This window comes from Musa acuminata, chromosome BXJ1-3, assembly GCF_036884655.1.
Source record: "Musa acuminata AAA Group cultivar baxijiao chromosome BXJ1-3, Cavendish_Baxijiao_AAA, whole genome shotgun sequence".
NCBI classification, from domain to species: domain Eukaryota; kingdom Viridiplantae; phylum Streptophyta; class Magnoliopsida; order Zingiberales; family Musaceae; genus Musa; species Musa acuminata.
Window position 1 is genome coordinate 8343617 of NC_088329.1, and position 20986 is coordinate 8364602.

The 20986-nt window shown below is 42.3% G+C and overlaps 3 protein-coding genes across 3 annotated transcripts; 2 read left to right on the top strand and 1 right to left on the bottom strand.

Moving 5' to 3' along the window:
- The first annotated feature begins 1639 nt into the window (after positions 1-1639).
- Positions 1640-3146, top strand: LOC103977925 (protein EXORDIUM-like 3). Its single transcript, XM_009393584.3, has one exon. The coding sequence runs from the start codon at positions 1729-1731 to the stop codon at positions 2815-2817; it is 1089 nt and encodes a 362-aa protein (XP_009391859.3). The 5' UTR covers positions 1640-1728; the 3' UTR covers positions 2818-3146.
- A 7562-nt stretch (positions 3147-10708) lies between these two features.
- Positions 10709-14803, top strand: LOC135620367 (subtilisin-like protease SBT3.5). The gene is made up of 10 exons (XM_065123301.1): positions 10709-10861; positions 10936-11027; positions 11105-11202; positions 12246-12407; positions 12490-13100; positions 13189-13250; positions 13326-13580; positions 13663-13780; positions 13856-14027; positions 14111-14803. The coding sequence occupies exons 1-10, from the start codon at positions 10733-10735 to the stop codon at positions 14653-14655; spliced, it is 2244 nt and encodes a 747-aa protein (XP_064979373.1). The 5' UTR covers positions 10709-10732; the 3' UTR covers positions 14656-14803.
- A 4821-nt stretch (positions 14804-19624) lies between these two features.
- On the bottom strand, positions 19625-20656 carry LOC135620373 (large ribosomal subunit protein P1-like). The gene is made up of 5 exons (XM_065123305.1): positions 20590-20656; positions 20402-20492; positions 20174-20297; positions 19985-20076; positions 19625-19903 (listed from the first exon to the last, which is right to left on the bottom strand). The coding sequence occupies exons 2-5, from the start codon at positions 20471-20473 to the stop codon at positions 19850-19852; spliced, it is 342 nt and encodes a 113-aa protein (XP_064979377.1). The 5' UTR covers positions 20474-20492; positions 20590-20656; the 3' UTR covers positions 19625-19849.
- Positions 20657-20986: the final 330 nt, after the last annotated feature.

Genomic DNA, 20986 nt, shown 5'->3' on the forward strand with positions numbered 1-20986 from the left:
GTTGGTGGATTCCAAAGCAAATGCCTGTAATTAGTTCCTCCTCCCACCGCGTTGATGATGGAATGAGTAGGTTGGATGCGTGACTGGTGATCACAACTGTCTGATATCATAGGACAAGCGCCATTGTCACATTGCCAAACCCTTACCACCGTAATCTTCTTCTTTTAATGTTTTTCTTTATATTGGCTTCCATAGAGTCGTTGACAATTACGTATTCACTAAGAATATGATGATCCATCGAAAAGGGACATGTAAAACAAGGCTGCGGTCTCGTATGAGTGCTGAGAAGCCAACTTGGCTTTATTAGATGCGGCTCACCTACCCACTTCCGATTCAGATTTGAGCATGAAAAGTCCAATTGATAGGCTCGACTTTGAAGATCGAGGCAATTAAATCATTTGGTTTTGGTCTCTCGTCTTACGACAAACAGACAAAATAGGCTTGGGTAGCTGATTGGGCCAAATCGAAATGCTCTACATTTGAATTGGGCTTCGCCCGTCGATTGGCATGGGATTAAATTTAATTTAGGTGAGTCCATTACTTGGGCTCGGATGAATCTTCTTGCAAATTACACTTGACCAAGGCTTGCTCAATGGATTTAGCCAAGTCGAAGCTTCTTCTTCGCTTTCAAAAGGATCATAGTTTATTTAATGTGTATTCTATTTGTAATTGACTTTGATGTCGCAGATAATAATCACCACCAATTTGGGGATTCGAAAGAGACGTCCGTGACCGGAATGATTTAAACGCCGACCTAATTCGGACGGACGGTGGAGCGAGTGGTAGATGCACGCATTACCACCACCATCTAACCCCATCATTGCGCTCCGGCACAGCCGTGTACGCGCCACTCGCTCGTAGTGCCGCTGTATAAAGAGTACGCATTTGCAGACCCCACCAACTGTTTGCGACAATGTCCCCGAGAGAAATAAAAGAGGCCCTCGTGTTGTGCGTCAGATGGCGCCCCATCAGTTCGGTCCGTGATCGTGGACGGGGCTGCCTCTACCGATGCATCAAGTCTCCTGGGATTCAACCCCCGCGAGGTGGCCGAGCGTTCTTATATTTACAGCATGAGGCGAAGTATGGAGGATAATAATCGTACAACGGGAGCACCACTCCTGTCTTCCGCGGGGTTGGGCCCGAAAGCGATGTGCTCCCCCCGGCCGAATTATTATCTCCCTCCGAGACGCCGGACTGGTTGGGTCCCGGATGATTTGTCGCCGTCCGCGTACCACGGGGAGCGAGAGCACCGGACGCGAGCCTCTGCGATCGCCAAGTTTCCCTTGTTAGGACTGCAACGGGACCCACACGGCGAGGTGATACGTACTCCTCTGCTCGCATGTCCTTCGGTTCTCCTGATACGATCGAGAACGGCGAAGTTGGATTGGGGATGCGTTCGCAGGCAGGTGGGGACAGCCCTGACAGCCACACACACAGAGCTTCCAACCTGTCTCCCACTGTTCAACCCCCGCCACTTGATGGCACGCTTTTCTACTCTCGTTCAGAACCGTTCATCGCACTAGTTCCTTTAATCTCGACCGTCCTTCTGATTTGTCTGCTCCAATAGGAAGAGCGAGATGTTCGTATGCATCCCTCCGCACATTTTCTCGTCCTCGGAATTGGGCAACAAAAGCCAGCAGCTATTTAGAAGAGACCCCTCCCCCCTCCCTCTGTTCACCTCACCACCACTGAGAGCTGAGGCGTTTCTTTGTAGGCTCTTCTCCTACAATGTGTATTACAAGCTCCCGCTTCTTGCTCGTCACCCTTGTAGCCTTGGCGATTGCCTTGCCGCTAGGCGTCGCGGCATGGCGCCCGTGGCCGCACCACTTCCTTGGCAACGCCACAGCCAACACCATGAGCGTCGGTGGCGGTGGGAGCGGAACCACCGCCGCCGCCGCCGCTGCGGGAATCGGGGCGTCGAAGAAGTACGAGGGGTCGTCGGAATTCGTGAAGCTGCGTTACCACATGGGCCCCGTGCTCGCCGCCAACATCACCGTCCACCCCATCTGGTACGGAGCGTGGGCGCCCGCCCAGAAGCACATCCTCCGCGCCTTCCTTCGCTCCATATCCGCCCCTTCCGCCCCCCACCCCTCCGTCGCTGCCTGGTGGCGCACCGTCCGGTTGTACACCGACCAGACCGGTGCCAACGTCTCCGCCACAGTGTTCCTCGGTGCCGAGCGGTCCGATCGCCGCTACTCCCACGGCCGCGCCCTCTCCCGCCTCGCTATCCAGTCCGTCATCCGCGACGCCGTGAACTCCCCCCGCCGTCCCCTCCCCGTCAACCCCCGGGGTGGCCTCTACCTCGTCCTCACCTCCTCGGACGTCGCCGTCCAAGACTTCTGCGTCCAGGTTTGCGGTTTCCACTACTTCACCTTCCCGGCCATCGTTGGCTACACTCTCCCCTACGCCTGGATCGGCAACTCCGCCACCCAGTGCCCCGGGATCTGTGCCTACCCTTTCGCCGTGCCGCCATTCGCCCTCGGGCCGCGGACGGCAGACCGCCCGCCCAACGGCGACGTCGGGGTCGACGGCATGGTCAGCGTGGTGGCCCACGAGCTAGCGGAGATGGCGTCCAACCCCCTGATCAACGCGTGGTACGCCGGGGAGGACCCCTGCTTCCCCACCGAGATCGCTGACCTCTGCGAGGGCATCTACGGCACCGGCGGGGGCGGGGCCTACACGGGTCAGATGCTGCTCGACGGCCACAGCGGCGCCACCTACAACATGAACGGGCTGGGCGGCCGCAAGTTTTTGGTGCAGTGGATTTGGAATCCCTACTTGAGCTACTGTAGCGGACCCAACGCACTCGATCACTAGCCGTCTTATTCCACTCTTCATTAATATTTAGCAGCAGCAGTAGCCAGCCATCACGCACTAAAAGAAGAGAGAACAGAAAACCAGTGAAAGAAGATCTCTTGTTTCTTGTTTGTGTGCATGATGTCTGAGGCTGCTTCAAGGCCCTCTACTTATCTATCTAGCTAAATAAGAAGAGAGGGTAGGGCTGAAGAGGAAGAAGAAGTAAGCTAGTAGTTCTTGTGAAGTGTGTGTACAGAGAGAGAGAGAGAGAGAGAGAGAGAGGTGGGAGCGCGGCAGGCCCACGCTCTTGATGTTGCTGTTGGTGATTATAATGTCTTGGGGTTTAGTGATTGCTTCTGTGCTTTTCCTTCTCCTTACGCCAGCCATTCCTTCTTCCCCTCTCCAAACTTTTTTGCTGCTTTCAATATGGTCTGCATTCAGGTCACAAGAACATGTAGCAGGAGGTACTGTTGTAGTCCGGAGATGGAGAGGGAGAAGAAGAAGTGGTCCACTAGCTGGCGCTGCCGATCGATGATTAGGTTTGCTTCTGGGGCATGTGAAAAAACCGTGGGACGTCGATCCTTGTCCAAAGGCGTTATCTTTCCGGATCGGGACAGCAATCGATTTAGGCCCGAACTAGTTGGAGCAACTGGAGGGATTCAGAACAATGTCGCATTTGCTGAGCGATTCTGAACATGAACTCCAATAATCACAATAATCCAAGAGCATGAGTGCGGAGTAGATCCATCACTCGTTGAATCATTCGATTGTCCAACTTGCAAGAAGAGAGTTATTGGAGCAGAGCCCCACCTTCTTCCCAGGAACGAGAAGACAGCATGGATCTCTGCAGTCCTCATATTTCAACTGCTTGTCGATACGAATTCGAGATGATTGCAGAAAAGCTACCATGCCGAAGCACAATACTTCCCTGTGTCAGACACTGGATTCGGACAAGAACGATCGTCCGTGACACCAGTGACTCCACCTTGGAGTGGAATGGCCTTCGATGGGGAAGCTGCGGTGCAGTGTTCATATCCGCCAGATGCGGAGCCTAACAAGAGTGGCTTGTGAGAGAGGTGCTAGACTATTAGCAAAGCTCCTCTTTTTCTAGGGAATCATGCCATCATTTAGGTGATAACACCGGTCAATGGTCGGGTCTGCGAGTTTTCAAGCCCCGAGTCTTTGTTGGGGACCAATCAACCATTGAAGCATCTAAAAATGAGCTCCACTGCAGTAGCTTTTGGAACGAATAGAATGAGGCCATTGTTCTGTGCCACTGCTGGGGGTGCAATCATGTGCAGTGGAGATGTACACTTTTGTCAATGAGGCCATATGCTCATTGAAAACGGAGACCACAAAGTAATAAATAGTTAGAAGAAACAATTGGCAGACAAACACTACTGGTAATTGGGGTTTGAGACTGGTTGTCGGTTTACAATTACCCAGATACAAAGAGATCCTGTTTTGACTAGTGAGAACAAAGCCAAGAATTATTCTCAGAAACAGCTTCTTCAGACTTTATGTTTGTATATGCATTGATTTTTATTGAATTTTGATTTCATTTGTCTAGATTGCAGTGTTTTGGTGGACGTGCCAAAAACATAATTGACACCGTAAGTCTTACATTCCATAGCATAGATATAATAGATTTATCATATAAGGCGTTTCATATATTAAAAAAAATCTTATGAAAAAGCTCAAAAAGATAGAGTTTTCTCCGAATTCTGTGCTAAAATTTCCTCATTCATATTCTTAATATTCTGATCGAGATGTAAGTGAGAAGAGGACGCAAGTATTGCTCTGGTGAACACTGTATTAAAATAAATTTATAGAACAGCATCCTGGATGAGAAGATACGGTTCCAAATCAAAAGCCTGAGTTGTCGCTATCCTCTTTCAAAACACAGTTGAGGCAGCAGCTTTGTGCTCCTTACAGGGACTCTGCTAATCCCTCTGCGGCTCATCCACCGTTCCGATTTCGACTGTTGCTGCTAAAAGCATGGAGCAGAACTATGATTATTACTCCCCGAAATCTCTGCTTGTGTTGTGCATCAGAAAGCTCGTACTAGTTGTTAGTTCTTGGCTTAGTGACAAATCTTTATCTTTGGAGTAGTTTCCATCGGTTCAGTGTGGAATAGTTGGTTTCGATTTTATCAAATTAAAAAAAATAAACAGGTTTAAAATCAAATCAAAATCATTAATTTAAAAATCAATATGTTCCTAAATATTTCTTATTCATTGGTATGCTTATAAATATAGGCAACCAACCACAAACGTATATAATCATATAATATTAAGTTTAACACCCATTTATGAAGATCTTATAAGCTGATCAAAACCAAGATAGGATTTGCAAAGTCTAGCTATTATACCATTGCTCTCTGTACAGCTTTCCTCTATCCTGCCCATGGTTTTCAAGCATGAGACAAAAGAAAAGTCTGCAGTCACAAGACTCCATTCCATGCTTGTCTGGTCTACCAACTCTCTCTCATTTCCCTTGAAGCCCAAATCGAACATGATTAGCCATTTGTTTCAAGATTCTTTAACAAAATGTGGCCCCAAAAAAAGAAGCTAAAGTCAACTGCCTTCTGCTGGAGATTAAACAAAACTTAGAATTAGGTATGGTGTTTATACCGAAACGATTGAGTTTTTTTATTTATTAGTAGTAGAATTAGTGTATGGAAATCCCCCAGAATAATAATAATAATAATTTGTAGTTCTAATAGAATCATGTTACACAATAGGAAAATGGATAGAAGAAATCATCATCTTATTGGGGGAGAAAAAAAATAAAAAATAAAAAATTCATCATAAATTATTAATTAAAATAGTATATTAAAATTTATTTAACATGGGTCGATAACTCTTATCTACATCAATATAAATAAATAAATTTTTTAATATATGAGATCAATTATAAAACCCATGAGTTATCCCACGATTTTTTTAAAGAATTTATATCTTTTCTCTCGTATAAATTCTAAATATAAGGATTCCTAAATATATTTTCTCTCACCAATAATTTTTTATTCTTATAAAAATATTATAGGATGATGACATCCTACCTAAGAAGGTTTCTAAGCACAATAGAAAATTGGACAGAAGAAATTACGATATTATCCGATGGGAGAAAAAACATAAAAAAAATAAAAAAAAAATCCACCATAAATTAATAATTAAAATAGTATATTAAAAATTATTTAACGTGGGTTAACAACCATTGTTTACGTCCACAAAGTAAATTAACAATTTTAATATATGAGATCAATTATAAGATATTTGAGTTATACCACTTAAACATAAATTTTTTTGTAAACCTCTCTAATAAATTCAAAGAATTTATATCTTTTCTTTCGTATCTCTAAAAATTCTAAATAGCACTCTTTCTAGACATCCTAAACTAAAAATTCTAAATAGCACTCTTTCTAGAATATTCTTCGTATCTTATCTACCCTCCTCCCTATCAAAACTAAAAATATATGATATATTTATAAAATAATTAAATCATAATTATTAGGGTTTTTTTTCTTCACAAGAACTTATTTTTAAACTCATAATATTAACTTTGATAGTCTTAAAATACTTATAAATCTTAATAATCACTCTAAGTATTTTATCCACTTTCATAACTCTAAAGAGAAAATAATTTTGCTCCACACTCATTTCATTTTTCATTGATTATTCTGATTGAATCTTTGACCATTAGATCTTTTAGGCTTTCATATCACTTATTTGAAAGAGAGGAGAAAATTTTAAAATAAAAAAATCCATAAGAAATTAACAATCAAAATAACATACTAAAAATCATCCTAAAATTTAATATGATTTAACAACTCACGTCTATATATTTACGAAGAAAACTAAACTTTTTAATATATAAGATCAATTACAAAATCTTTAAGTTATCCTCGATACGAGTTCCCTTACATACATATCACATAAATCCAAAAAATTTATTTATTTTTTTTCACCATCTCTAGACATCATACACAAAAACCTAAAAGTACCTAATGTTAGCGACAAGTTGGCACTAAGAGGAGTGATGAATTAGTGCAGCAGATAAAAACGTTGGTTTCGGATAATCCTTTCGTATGATAAAACCGAACTCGGAAATACTTAACTTTGAAAGCGAAGTAAAAGCATATTGAAGGCAGTTTGCAGTTAATGTAAATTATAGGAAGTAAATGCAAACCAAAGAACATGCCAATTTTATAGTAGTTCGGTCGTTGTGACCTACATCCACTCCGTCGATTCCTCTTTCGTCGAGGCCATCGGCATCCACTATCGATCTTCCTTTAATAGGCGAAGATCAACCTCCTTCTTACCGTTGAATCTCGTATTTTGATGATGAAACCAATTGATAATTATGTTTATGTTTAACTGCATTTTGAGTTATACAGGTCTACTCGATCAAGATTAGACAATTAAGGTAGGAGGAATTGACGTTGTGCCGGAGGAGATCACGTTAGGATATTGGATGGCAGAAGGCTTCGGACGTCAGGCATCGGGCCAAGAGCGGAATTGTGCCAAGGATATCAGCATTGCGGAGGTCAACCGCCGATTGGGCAACAAGCCGCAAGAGAGGACGATGCGCCGAAGAATCGGACGAAGCGCTAACCAATGACATGCCGGGCAACAGAATGTCAATTCGCTTTATAATAATTGTCTAGATCGGAGTAGATTTTTTGCTTGTGTGTGCAGGATTAACTACGATAACGACGAAGACATAAAGCAAAACAAAGTGTCGGAGTCAAGCACAAATGATTCATTGTGAGTTCGAGAGTTCGACGGAAGTCCGAAGGTTCATCGGGAATGCTGCCGGAACTAGCCAAGAATGAGTAGGGAGCTTGCCGAAGGGTTTTTCGGAAGCTCGCCGGAAGGTTCGTTGGAAGTTCGCGGAGCTCGCCGAGAAAGATCGGAGCTTGCCGAAGAAGCTCATCGGAACTCGCCAAGATCAAATCGTGAAGTCTAGGAGCTTGCCGGGAGTCCGTAGAATGGTTTCCGAGAGTTTATCGGAAGACCGCCGGAAGTTCACCGGAAGCTCGCCGGAAGAAGTCTTGACTTACGGACTTTGTAATAGCTTAGAAAATGTCTTTAAATTCGTAGTTAGTACGTTAATTAGGGTTAGGATTAGGTGTTAATCTTATAACCCAAGTAGGGGCTAATTGGGCCCGAGTTCGGACTGGTTTGGGCCAAGTTTGGAGCCCAACCAGTGAGCTGAATTGGCCTAGGCGGTGGCACCGCCTAGGCTGGGCGGCACCGCCCAGCACCCGAGAGCTGGGCAGTGACCCGAGCGCTGGGCAGTGGCACTGCTTGGCTGGGCGGTGGCACCGCCAACATCGGGAACATAAGAGAATTCAAATTTTTGGAGCCCAAATTTGAATCCTCTTGAGGCCTATAAATACCCCTCAAGTCTCAACTGAGAATACAACTTTTTGAGCAGAAGTGATTGAGAGAAAAGTCTTAGAAGAGTCTTTGCTAGTCTTGTTTTCAATTTGCTAGTGTTCACCTCCTTCTTTCTTGCTGAAAATCTGTAAGAGAGTGAACCGCTTGTAAAAGTTGTAAGAGGGGTATTTACCCTTCCCTTTCAAGAGATTTGCTAGTGGAAGGTGGGAGCCTCATCGAAGAGGGGCCTCGCAAGTGGATGTAGGTCATTTGACCGAACCACTGTAAAATCGGCGTAATCTCTGGTTTGCATTTATTTATTGTCATTTATATTACTGCAAACCATTTGCACTTTAATGCTATACTGCTTTGTCTCCGTCTTACTTATCTCTTCAAGTTAAAACGCAATCGAAACGTTTTTAAACGAAAACGTTGCTTTTATCGTACGAAGTTTCCGAAAAGTGTTTAAATCGTGAAAAGTTTATCGCACTTCACCACTGCACTAATTCACCCTCCTCTCTTAGTACCGCTCCGATCCTAACACTTACACCCCTCTTCTCCTTTTATCGGGTTTAGGAGACAACCCTTACAAGCACTTACTCCTCTCTCAAACTATTCTAACACTTAGACTAGAGGAGGATTCTCACAAGAGATTTTTATAGTGTTTTTTCCTTTTTAAATTTTCTATGCTTGTGTGTATTAACCAGGGATGAGATAGGTATTTATAGGCTTCAAGTTGATTCAAACTTGGAGCCTAAAAATGTCTCATCCCAGGTTTCCTAGGTACTGGCGATACCACCGCCGTTCCTAAGCGGTACTACCGTCGCAGGATCTGGTACTATAGATGGTACTACCGCCGAACAATGGCGGTACCACCGCTGGCAGCATTATTACTAGCGGTACCACTGCCCAACCTGGGCGGTACCACTGCCCAACCTGGGCGGTACCACCGCCCAAATTTTCTGGGGTGATGTTCCCTAGGCGGTGCCACCGTCGGCCAAGGTTTCAACACCTTGGTTAGGCCTTGAATCCAGCCCAAACCAATCCAACTTTGGGCCCAGTTGTTCCCTAACAGAGTTGATGGGATTACCTCCCAATCTCAACTCTAATTATATGCTAACTATGATTCCTAAGACATATTCTAAGCAAGATAAGTTCGATTTCTTCCGGTGAGCTTCCGGCGAACTTTTGACGATCTCTCGACAATGTTTCGACGGACTTCTGGCAAGCTTCTGGACTTCACGATGATCTTCTTGGCGAGTTCCGATGAGTTTCTTTGGCAAGCTCCTGGACTTCTTGGTTGGTTTCGATAGAACTTCCGACGAACGTCCAGACTTTCGATGAACTCTCGAACTCCCAACAAAATCGCGTTCTTAACTTCGGGACTTCATTTTGCTTTATGTCTTGCTATCGTAGTTAATCCTGCACACACAAAAATACACTTCAATCTAGACAATTATTACTAAGCATAAATCATGTTATCCGACATGTCATTGGTCCATCAACGCTTTGTCTGATTCTTCGGTGCATCGTCCTCTTTTGCGACCTATTGCCCAATCGGCCAGTTGACCTTCGCAACTCCGATATCGTTGGCTCAATATCCTCTCTTCTTGGCCCGAAACTTTTTGTCAATACGTCGACCGATCCTCTGACCCGACGTCCAATCTTCTGATATGTTTTTCTCCGGCCTAACATAATTCTTCCTGTTTTAATTGTCTCTCCCTGATCGAAGCATTCTGCATCACTCAAAACACAGATTAAATCATAAACACTTATCAATTGGTTTGATTATCAAAATCCGAGATTCAATATGGTATTCCTTCTATCTTGCTTTGTCCCATCAAAATCTAGAGACACACGATATATTTATAAAAGAATTAAATATAAATTACTAAGTTTTATTAGGATTTCTTGTTTCCACATTCGTATAAGATATTTCAAAATACTTATAAATCTCAACACTAACATAACAAGCTTAAATGCTTATAGATAATCACCAACTATCCCTATTATAGCTAACTAGACGTTTAATTAATTCTCGACAAAAGTCTTTGAAATATAATAGTAAATACCTATTTATAGACAATCATACTTAAATGCTTATGAAGGAAGTACAGACGAGGACTTGGAGCTTTTGAGAGAGACATCGGAGCTGCAGTCTCCTACCTCCTCTGCAACTTGAAGTAGTCATCTAATTTTCTAACGACTTGTATTCCTTTTTTCGTCTCTTTCGCACGACTAAACGTACTGTGCGATGGATCTTATAAACGAGTGGAGCTGTGAAACTTGATGTGATTGAATTAGTCATACATTGCTATCCAGAACACTTTTTCTAATCCCACTTTCCAACATTTCAAACTGCAAATTGATGATGAAAGCATCATATAAGTTTATGATCTTATGACTCAGGCAACTCAGTTTCGTTGTCCGAAGCGTCGATCCTTGAATTAGTCCATGGTGGCAGGTGAGAAAATGGGATGTTTTGTATTCATCTTTCGAGTTGGTAAACCTTCTGCCATGAGCCATTACGTGCTTATAAGGAGAGCCATGATATGAGCTCTCTCCTCCATTACCAAACTAAGATGGCTTCCCAGCATTTCCCATCCTCCATATGTCTCCTCCTTCTCATCACGTTGAACTCCTTCCCATTGGAGGCATTTGCAGATAAACCATCAACGAAGGTGGAAGTCCATTTGCTCTGATATTGTTGGTCGATTACTTGCTAAATTCGAGTAAACGTGTCTTTATTTTTCAGCTGTATATTGTGTACCTCGGAGAGAGACGACATGAAGATCCAGACCTTGTGACTGCGTCGCACCATGATTTGTTGTCTTCACTGCTGGGGAGGTACATCTACATGACTGATTACTTCTCATTCCTCTTTTCTTCCTTATGCTTACGAAGGACTGGAATTGGCGTTTCAGCATGGAGGAAGCTATGAATTCTATTGTCTACAGCTACAGACATGGCTTTTCGGGTTTTGCGGCCATGCTCACAGAATCTCTAGCAGACCAAATCGCAGGTTTTTAACCAATCATTCTAAGTGTTTTTCTTTATATGTATTTTATTTTATGATAACAAAAACGATCAAAGAAAAGATGGAGAGATATGATGGTATTCTTGTGAGTGCACCTCAGTTGCATGAGTGGATTTTTACTTGCAACTTTCTTTTTCTTTTTTCTTTTGTCTATGCACTTCATAATAGAAAGAGAGATTTAGTCAAAAAAAAAGGACTGTATTGCTTACCATTTTTTAAATAAAAAATGGATAATTTTCTTAGAAAAACCCCCTGCGGATTAGTTTTTTTTATCAAATAGTGTCCCTCTACGAAGAATTTACCAAGTGGTGTTCCTTTTTACGACGATTGATAAGTATGCCTTCGTTTGATTTTTGATGAGTTTGAGTATCAACCTCAACACAAACCAAATTACTATTATCATTTTCTTTTTTTTTTTCTTCCCTCTTTTCTATGTCGATAGAAAAGGATACGACAGAGGAGGAGAAGATGGAAGAAATAAAAAATGGCAAGGAGGAAGAGTGAATGATGAGACGGAGAAGAGACAGTATAAAACAAATTAAGATAATTCTTCTTCTTTTGACTTGCATATTAAATATTTTAACCATCGCGTATCCTAATCAATGATCACAAGTTACAGATCACATTGAGAAAAAAAAAAACATTGATGATACTTTGAGATTTAGTTGTTTACATAGGTGATGAGTTGACTTGAACTCGTTGACTCTGATTTGGAACTAAATATCTTAAGACTTGATGGCTTGAACGATTACTATTATTTATTATTATAATCGCATTCTCTAATACAACCATCTCATTCACTAATCCAAACTGGTTTAGTGGACCGGTTCAAAAAATTTTGACCAAAATTTAGAAAAAGAAAGCCCTTCTATCTAGTAAAAAGGTTAATTAGCAAGGAGTTTTCTAGGTAAATTTCCCTAACAAAGATGAACACATCATATCTCCTTTGTTGGTTTAATCTTTTAAATAGGTAATTCAATCGAGATCATAATGATAATAAAGATAATATGCCGCAATTTTCATGTCAGAATTGCCGGAAGTGATCAGTGTCAAGCCAAGCCGCAGCGTTCCCATACATACTACGCGAAGCTGGGAATTCCTCGGCCTGAATTATAACCAACACCAACCCACAGGCCTCCTTCGGCAAAGCAACTTCGGAGATGGAGTCATCATTGGTTTTGTAGACACAGGTAAGCATCGGCCATCGAGTAATGTAATGTCGACGAGCTTGCTAATTTCACATCGTCATGCAATCTTTCAACGACGACGCAGGCATTTGGCCGGAATCCAGAAGCTTCGACGACCATGGTTATGGCCCCGTGCCATCTCGTTGGAAAGGAATATGCCAAACAGGCGAACTGTTCAGCATCCACAGCTGCAACCGCAAGATCATCGGCGCAAGATGGTATGCCGGAGGCATAGACCCTTCGCTGCTGGCGGGAGAGTACAAGTCTCCCCGAGACTCCCAAGGCCACGGGACGCACACGGCTTCCACCGCAGCAGGCTCGTTCGTGAGTAATGTGAGTTTCCATGGTCTGGGTTCCGGCACCGCGAGAGGTGGAGCTCCTCGTGCTCGGCTAGCAATCTACAAGGCGTGCTGGGTCGGTGTAGGGTGTCTCGACGCCACTGTGCTGAAGGCGATAGATGACGCTATACATGATGGTGTGGACATCTTGTCACTGTCCCTCGGTGGGCAGCTTAACCCATACTATGCTTCTATACACGCGGCAGCAAAGGGGATACCGGTGGTCTTCGCCGGCGGCAACGATGGCCCCGTCCCTCAGACCATTGCTAATGACCTCCCGTGGGTGATCACCGTCGCAGCCAGCAGCATCGATCGCTCTTTTCCTACCGCCCTAACCTTCGGAGACAATCAAGCTTCGGTAGCATGAGTTTCATCTTTACTACTACTGATCAACTCGAAAATTTCGCATCTACTCGTGATCAATTACTGACTAAATTCTGTTGCAGGGACAATCTTTGTTCTACGGATCTAAGCATGACGGATCCATAGAGCTGATGGATGGTGGGAGGTAACTAGTGTGCTTTGTCTTTTGGTTAGGATATCAGAAAAGGACAGATATTAACCTATACTCCGTCCATTGTAGTTGCTCGGCGGAGTCCATAAACTGCACGAATGTAGCAGGAAAGATTGTATTGTGCGATGATGGCGAGCCTCCTGCCCGCGCTGTCGCTGCCGATGGCTACCTCCAGGACGTGGCAAAGAGGCTGAACGAAGCCAAAGCAGCGGGTGTTATCGTCGCACGACCCCCACTCGGCCTCCTCTCAACTTGCCAAGTTTTGTGTGTCAATGTAGATAGAGGAAGACGCGCGAGAATATTGGCATACGTGGCGAGCTCCAGGTTTGCTAGCTTCTCTCTCGTCTTGGATATTCTCCAACGCCGGGAAGCCAATGTTCCAATCTAACGTCAGTTGATTTGGCAGTTCCCCAGTGGTGAGGGTGAGCCCGGCATCCAACATTTTGGGGAGCGAAGTGATGGCGCCCAGGGTGGCAGCTTTCTCCTCCAGAGGGCCGAGCGTACTGTTCCCCGAACTAATTAAGGTATCATCATCTTCCTTCACGGAAAAATAACAGTCTTGTTTCTCTTCAATGGCTTGACGTTTACCTTCTGGCCAGCCTGACATCACAGCTCCGGGAGCTACTATATTGGCAGCGGTGAGAGATTCGTACGAATTCCTGTCCGGTACTTCAATGGCTTGTCCTCATGTATCTGGAGTTGCAGCTCTTCTCAAAGCAGTGCATCCCCATTGGTCTCCTGCTGCTATCAAATCCGCACTCGTAACAACTGGTGAGTAATCTGCTACGTGCATGCAACTCTTTGCCCGCTCATGATCGTTCGCTGACGTGACATATGAACGCCTGTGTTTAAAGCTCGCACAACTACCGCGAACGGCTTCCCAATAGAAGCAAACGGCGGTGTGCGGAAGCTGGCCGATCCTTTCGACTTCGGCGGAGGTCAAATCGATCCCAACAGAGCCTCAGATCCTGGGCTTATTTACGATGTCGATCCTAAAGATTACTTCAAGTACTTCCACTGCAGCGATGACGCATTGGGCTCTTGTGACTTGGTGGATCACCATCTGTATCACCTGAATCTGCCCTCCATCTCCATTCCCGACCTGAAGACCTGCGTGACGGTGTTCAGAACCGTCACCAATGTGGGCGACACGAATTCCACTTACATGGCGGTGGTGCAGTCTCCTTCAGGCGTTAAAGTGACCGTCGAGCCTTCTCTTCTCCAGTTTAATTGTACCCAGAAGGTGCACACCTTTATGGTCAAGTTCACATCGCTTCAGATGGTGCAAGGGGGCTTCACGTTCGGAAGCTTGACGTGGGTTGATGGTGGGAAGCACTCGGTAAGAATTCCTCTTGCAGTTCGGGTGATCGTTCGAGATGAGTTCTCAGATACCTCCTAAGATATGTCTTTGGATTGGATGCCTTTTAAGGCACGTAAGATTGTGATAGTACGGAGCCCAGTTATGTCTTGTCGTGTCAAGCAGCTTGTGCTCTCTTTCTATCTTCAAAATAAACGTGCACTTAGATGCATGAGGAATAAAAGCAAATCCATCCTATTTATGTCCCTCGACGGCATGGTCAGCGTGGTGGCCCACGACCGCCCCATATATTATTTTTTAGGTCAAATAAAAAATAATATATAGTATATAAGAACGGATCCGAATATTTTAAAATTTTAATGAAAGCTTTGAATTTTACCCACATAAATAGTTTACGATTTTTTTTTATTTTTCTTCATATTTTTTTTTATTTTCATCAAAACATGATATATTTATGTAATATTTTTTTATATTTGATATTTTAAATAGTTGGACAACTTATTATAAAAGTTTGGTTTAAAAAAATCAATTTTTAATATACGATATACTATCTTTGAAGATCAAACTAAAAGACTTTTATGAAAGTTTTGAATTATACTTATATAGACATGTATCGCTTTTGTGATTTATTTATAATATAAACAGTTTTATGATTTTTTTATTTTTCTCATATTCTTTTTATTTTTACTAAAATATGTTATATCCATGTAATATTTTTTAACATTTGAGATTCTAAATAGACGAACAAACTATAGTAAAAATTTAATCCAAAAAAGTTAAACCTTAATATTTGATACATAGTTTTTTTGGGGTCAAACCAAATAACAGTGTATCACATAGAAAGGCTGATCCAAATGCTTTGAATTTTGTTGTTTTAATATTGCATTGCACTTTGATTGACATATATCATCTTTTTTCTAATTAAATTTTTTTAATATTTTTTATTTATTCGAAATCTAAATAGTTTATGATTTTTTTTTATTTTCTCTAAGTTTTTTTTATTTCCATGGAAATATATCATATCCATGTAATATTTTTTAATATCTGAGCTTCTAAGTAAATGAACAACTTATTGTAAATGTTTGGTCTAAACTAAAAACTAGTGTATCATATATAGATATCTATCAAAGTTTTTCTATTTTAATATATTTAATATTATTCTGATTTATTCAGAAATAGTTTTTCTATTTTCTTTATATATTTTTTTTATTTCCACCAAAATATGATGGATCCATATATATTTTTTAGACATTAAATTGAATTATATTTATAAACAATGCAGGTTGTTTAGCCACGCATCCATTCTTCTGTTTTAGATATCAGAATGAGAGGATTGTTTTTCACTTTGAATTATATATATTTATAATGTCAAAAAACCATCTTTTTCGTGTTAAGAATCGCCGGAGGTGATCGGTACACAGCCAAGCCGCAGCGTTCCGCTACATACCACGCCAAGCTGGGACTGACTACCTCGGACTGGGTTATGACCAACACCCCCATTCTTCACGAGCTGTTCTTAATATGTTGCTGACCAAAAGTTCTGTTGCTGGGACAATCTATGTTCTACGGATCCAAGGATGACGGATTCATTCAAAGAGCTCGCGTTTAGTTTTAGGTGAGTGAGCACTGTCGATTACTGATTCCTTTATTCTCTTCTATTTTGCGTTCAGATGGTAAGGAGAAGATGGCTGATAGTTACTACATCGTAGTTGTGCCCGCAGTCGATCTAAATTCCACAGATGTAGCAGGGAAGATGGTACTCTGCGCTGATATAAGACCAAAACTTATCCTTCGTGGTAAGGAACTTGAGGCAACTCAAAGCAGCAGTGTCATAGTTGCAGGATACCTTGCGAAGACTCAATATGTGTCCTCGTAGATTACGACGTAGGCCTACAAATATCGAACTATGCGCGACGGGAAGGTTCAAGGTTTGATTCCTGCATATTCGTTCTTCCGAACACCTTACGGCTGTTTCTGAAGAACCGATGATGTCAACAGTGGCAGATCCGCCATGGTGAAGGTGACTCCAGCATCCACCACCGTGGGAAGCACGGTGATGTCGCCGAGGGTGGCAGGTTTCTCGTCGAGAGGGCCCAGAACTGGCGAAGGTACCTACTTTTACTTCATCACTCATCACCCCAAGAAGAAAGCAAACCAACGAATGTGTTCATGGTTGTGTCGTCTGGTCAGCCTGATATCACTGCTCCGGGAGTCGGCATCTTGGCCGCAGCGAACACTTGGTATCAGTTCATGTCGGGGACTTCCATGTCTTGCCCACACGTATCTGGAGTAGCAGCTCTTCTCAAAGCACTGCATCCCCAATGGTCTCCTGCCGCCGTCAAATCAGCGCTCGTAACGACTGGTGAGTAGTAGATATGTTACCGTTCCTCCGTTCCGTTCATGAGATGTTGCTGCTGATCACGAGATGTATGACCGCCGCTCTTTAAAGCTTACACAACCAACGCATACGGCTTCCCGATGGAAGCAGAGGGGGTTGGTTCCTCGGGAGTTGGTGAACCACCGCCTGTATCACCTGAATCTGCCGTCCATCTCCATTCCCGACCTAAACAACACGCCGGTGACGGTGTGGAGAAGCGTTACCAACGTGGGCGACGCGAATTCCACTTACGAGGCGATAGTGCAGTCTCCTCCGGGCGTCAGCATGACCGTGGAGCCGTCTCTCTTCTCCGGTTCAACTCCTCTCGGACGACGGACAACTTTGCGGTGACCTTTGCACCGCTTCACGTGGTACGAGGGTGCTTCACCTTCGGAAGCTTGACATGGTGCGGTGGGGGAAAGCACACAGTACGAATTCCTATCGCAGTTCGGGTGATCGATCATCCAAGATTTCTTCTCTGATGTCTCCTAAGTCATGCGGACAACAACCACCGAGTTTTCCTACTTGTCTTTTGTACGGAGAAGAAAAGAAATAATGGACTGCAGAGTGTGTTGTCTGAAATGAAATGCGATGCGCATCAGGAACAAAAACGACAAGCCTTTCTATAATAACGATCATTATACCTTGAAATTAAGTTGACATATCTGTGCCTCGATCTAACTCGAGGGCATTCATTCGACCAGGCATGGTTTCAGATAGTTATGGCTCGATTCAGATCAATTCATATCTAACTCAAATCAGGCTTAATCCAACCCAATTCGGGGGAAACTAATTACACAAGTCCAATGCAACATGTTGCATAACTGGTACTGAAAAAGGTTTTCTACATACAAAAGTTAGATCTCCCAAAACAAAAACATTGTTGAGAAACCATCAACTATACGAGTGAAGAAAAAGATCCAAAAACGGGCGTTTCTTGCTCTTTCACCACAGTAACAAAAATTTCTTAGAGAGAAACCAACAACAAAGAGATCCAAAAATCCGAAAAAGGCAGCAGTCTCCATTGTGTGTGTGTGTGTGCTATGGCTGTGTTGTAGACAACCGCAACTATCAATGATCAGCAAACAAAACTGAAAGTTCAGCTTCACAAAAGCAAAAGATGAAAAATGGGATATGCTAATAACAATGAATTCAGACAACATACATGAGACTGCATTCATTGATTTTGGTAATCGGTAAACCAACAGGGACCAGCTAGTTTGCTACTGTTGTAAATATCAACCTGTAAAGTTGACTACAAGCAGTTATAGATAGTGTTTTCAAGGTTGAAGGAATGACACTATACTTCGCAATGGTGACACATTAATAGTTGACTAAAATGCATAACCCCTGATATGACTTATCAATCATTGCAATGTACTCCCTCAACCCATGTCATCTTTGGGCAGTGATCGTCACAATTCTTTCATGAACTCATTGGCCATTTATCATACTGATATTTATGCATAGTTAGTTCACAACAAACCTAAATTTCCTTAGGTCCATAAGAAGAAATTGTGTTAGGTCCATAAGTGACTTTCCCTACATCCAAGAAAAGAAACTCACTGATGTAGAGCCATCAAGTCAAAAGTGAGATCACATCGACAATCCATATCGCTTCTACGAAGATCATATTTAGATTAATGTTAGAAAAAATTTAGAAACTCAACATTTACAGAGACCAAATCTTTACGAAAGCAAGTTAAGTCTCAGTTCCAACTATGAGATTTCCCACAAACGAGTTTCTTTACTTTGGTGAGGGAATATAAAAGTTTTATGAGATTTGGAAGATACAATTATAACTTATATAAAAGTTTTATGAGATGTAGAATATACAACAAATTGAGTCCTAAACTTATATTCAAGATCAACTATTTGAGATTTTGGAATGGATTGGATAAGTTGCACCTACCTTTGCCAAGAGCCTATAATGTATATTCAAGATCAAAATTGTGTAATTGAACTTCCACTAATTCGATGAGAACTTGAAGAGATCAACTATTTCCTAACTCAATTACATCAACTAAAACTTTTTCTTTAGGGAAGAATGCACTTATTGACCTAACTATAATTATATTCTTAAGAGCTTATATAAGAAAAAGGTGATTAGGGTTTTTCATGTTTGCATAATTCGAATTGCATCTTTCACATACATCAACAAGATGAGAAAAGAAACTCTTTCATAGAGAGTCAAAAATGAGACTTCACATCGGAAACAATACCAAAATAAGGATCATATTTAGATAAGAGTTGATTTCTAAAATCTTTATAATAAAAATATGTATGCAATTCAAAGTAAATTTTCCCAAGTGATTTTATCTATAGGATTGATTATGTGTTACTATACTTCCAACATAAACAGTATCTGATCTCATCATTTTCTTATACATGGGAAAGGTTGATCAAAATCAATCTGTTAATACAAAATTTTGTTTGTAACTAGCCACGCATCGATGTTGGTAATCATAATGTCTGAGTTGATATTCTTAGGATTAGGGGTGGCAATTCTCCAATGGTCTCTTATGAGGATTGATAAGTTGTATATGTCAATCCAATGATCATATACAACTTTAAGTAAGACGTCTTCAATAAAAATGAAAATACAGAAGGAAGCATTATTTAGCATCAATTATGCATGCAATTCACGTTCATAGCTCAGAGAAACAAAATGAATTGAAGAACGTTAATTCACTAAAAAGAAACATTGATAACAAAGTGAACAAACCTGAAAATCCACAAGGAAATAACTCTGCCATCTCGAATTCAACTAAGCAAACATATAAGACTCGTAATAGATTAACCAAAATAGCATAGAAGACCAGACACGATGGCGGCAACAAGTACCTAACATTCGTATCTAAACAGAGGACGATAACATAGATCTTTCTCTCTGCCTATCTAATCGAACAAGCTGAATCCCATGTCATCATCACTCTCTTCCTTGGGCTCCTCCTGCAACAACAATGACGAAAAACATTTCAAACACTACCGTGTAACATAAATAAAACCCCAAAAGAAGAGAAAATTTCTCACCTTTTTCTCCTCAGCTGCAGGAGCAGCAGGGGCCGCAGCCCCGTCCCCAGCAGCCGGCGCAGCGGAGACTGCAACCGCAGCACCACCGCCCCCTGCAAAAATATAAGAATATCACGAAAAATGAGGTTAAAAATTGGATTTTTAATCGCATGAAACGGACGAGAAGGACGAAAAGTAACGAGAACGAACCGGATCCGACGCTCAAGATAAGGTCATCGATGCTCCTTTTCTCGAGGAGCTTCGCGAAGAGGGGCGCCCAGTAGGAATCGATCGTCAATTTGGCGGCCTTCACCAGGGTCAGGATCTTCTCCGACTGAACGATACACGGTGGGACGAATCAGGAAATCAATGAAAAATAATGCATGAACGAGAGAAGGAACGCTGAAGAAAGAAACAGGGATGTAAGGGGCGGATTACCGTGATGGGGATGCCATCGTCGTGCAGGATGAGAGCAGCGTAGCAGCAGGCGAGCTCTCCAATCGACGCCATCAGGCGGCGACCAGGAATTCTTCGCCGAATGACAGATCAAAGAACGAGGAGGGGATCAATTCTAGGAAGACTGAGGAATAGAGGGATGCAGACCGACAAGAGAGATGGAGAAATACCTGATTTGGGCGGCTAAGAAGACGCGAGCGCAAAGGAGAACTACGGCGGCGAGAAAACGAGGGATTTATATAGATGAACACCTAGGGTTTCACTGGAATGCCGTATAGAGTGGGAGTCAGGGTTCAGCGAACAGGAGCCCTCCTGTTGGTTGGCTTCCAGGGACCCACAGAACAAAAAATGAAGATCCTTTCTTAGATATTATATTAATTGAGAATATCTCATTTGAGAATCGGAGGTTTATATTGAGACATTGAATAGAATTTCGTTTAATTAAAAGATAAAATGCATAATAAAAGTACGGAGACTATTTCTATAATTCAGACTATGATTAGCAAATGAACAACCTATCAGTTGATGTCACAGTAAAAGTTAAAAAAAAGTATGATATTTAAATTT

Bases quoted from the DNA above. Each gene is read 5' to 3' on its own strand.
- LOC135620373 (XM_065123305.1), bottom strand. From the start codon at position 20,473: ATGGCGTCGATTGGAGAGCTCGCCTGCTGCTACGCTGCTCTCATCCTG. The intron at 20,298-20,401 runs GTAATCCGCCCC...TGTATCGTTCAG, and splicing joins ACGATGGCATCCCCATCACG to TCGGAGAAGATCCTGACCCT. The intron at 19,904-19,984 runs GTGAGAAATTTT...TTGTTGTTGCAG, and splicing joins CTGCAGCTGAGGAGAAAAAG to GAGGAGCCCAAGGAAGAGAG.
- LOC103977925 (XM_009393584.3), top strand. From the start codon at position 1,729: ATGTGTATTACAAGCTCCCGCTTCTTGCTCGTCACCCTTGTAGCCTTG.
- LOC135620367 (XM_065123301.1), top strand. From the start codon at position 10,733: ATGAGCTCTCTCCTCCATTACCAAACTAAGATGGCTTCCCAGCATTTC. The intron at 12,408-12,489 runs GTAAGCATCGGC...ACGACGACGCAG, and splicing joins CATTGGTTTTGTAGACACAG to GCATTTGGCCGGAATCCAGA. The intron at 13,251-13,325 runs GTAACTAGTGTG...CGTCCATTGTAG, and splicing joins GAGCTGATGGATGGTGGGAG to TTGCTCGGCGGAGTCCATAA.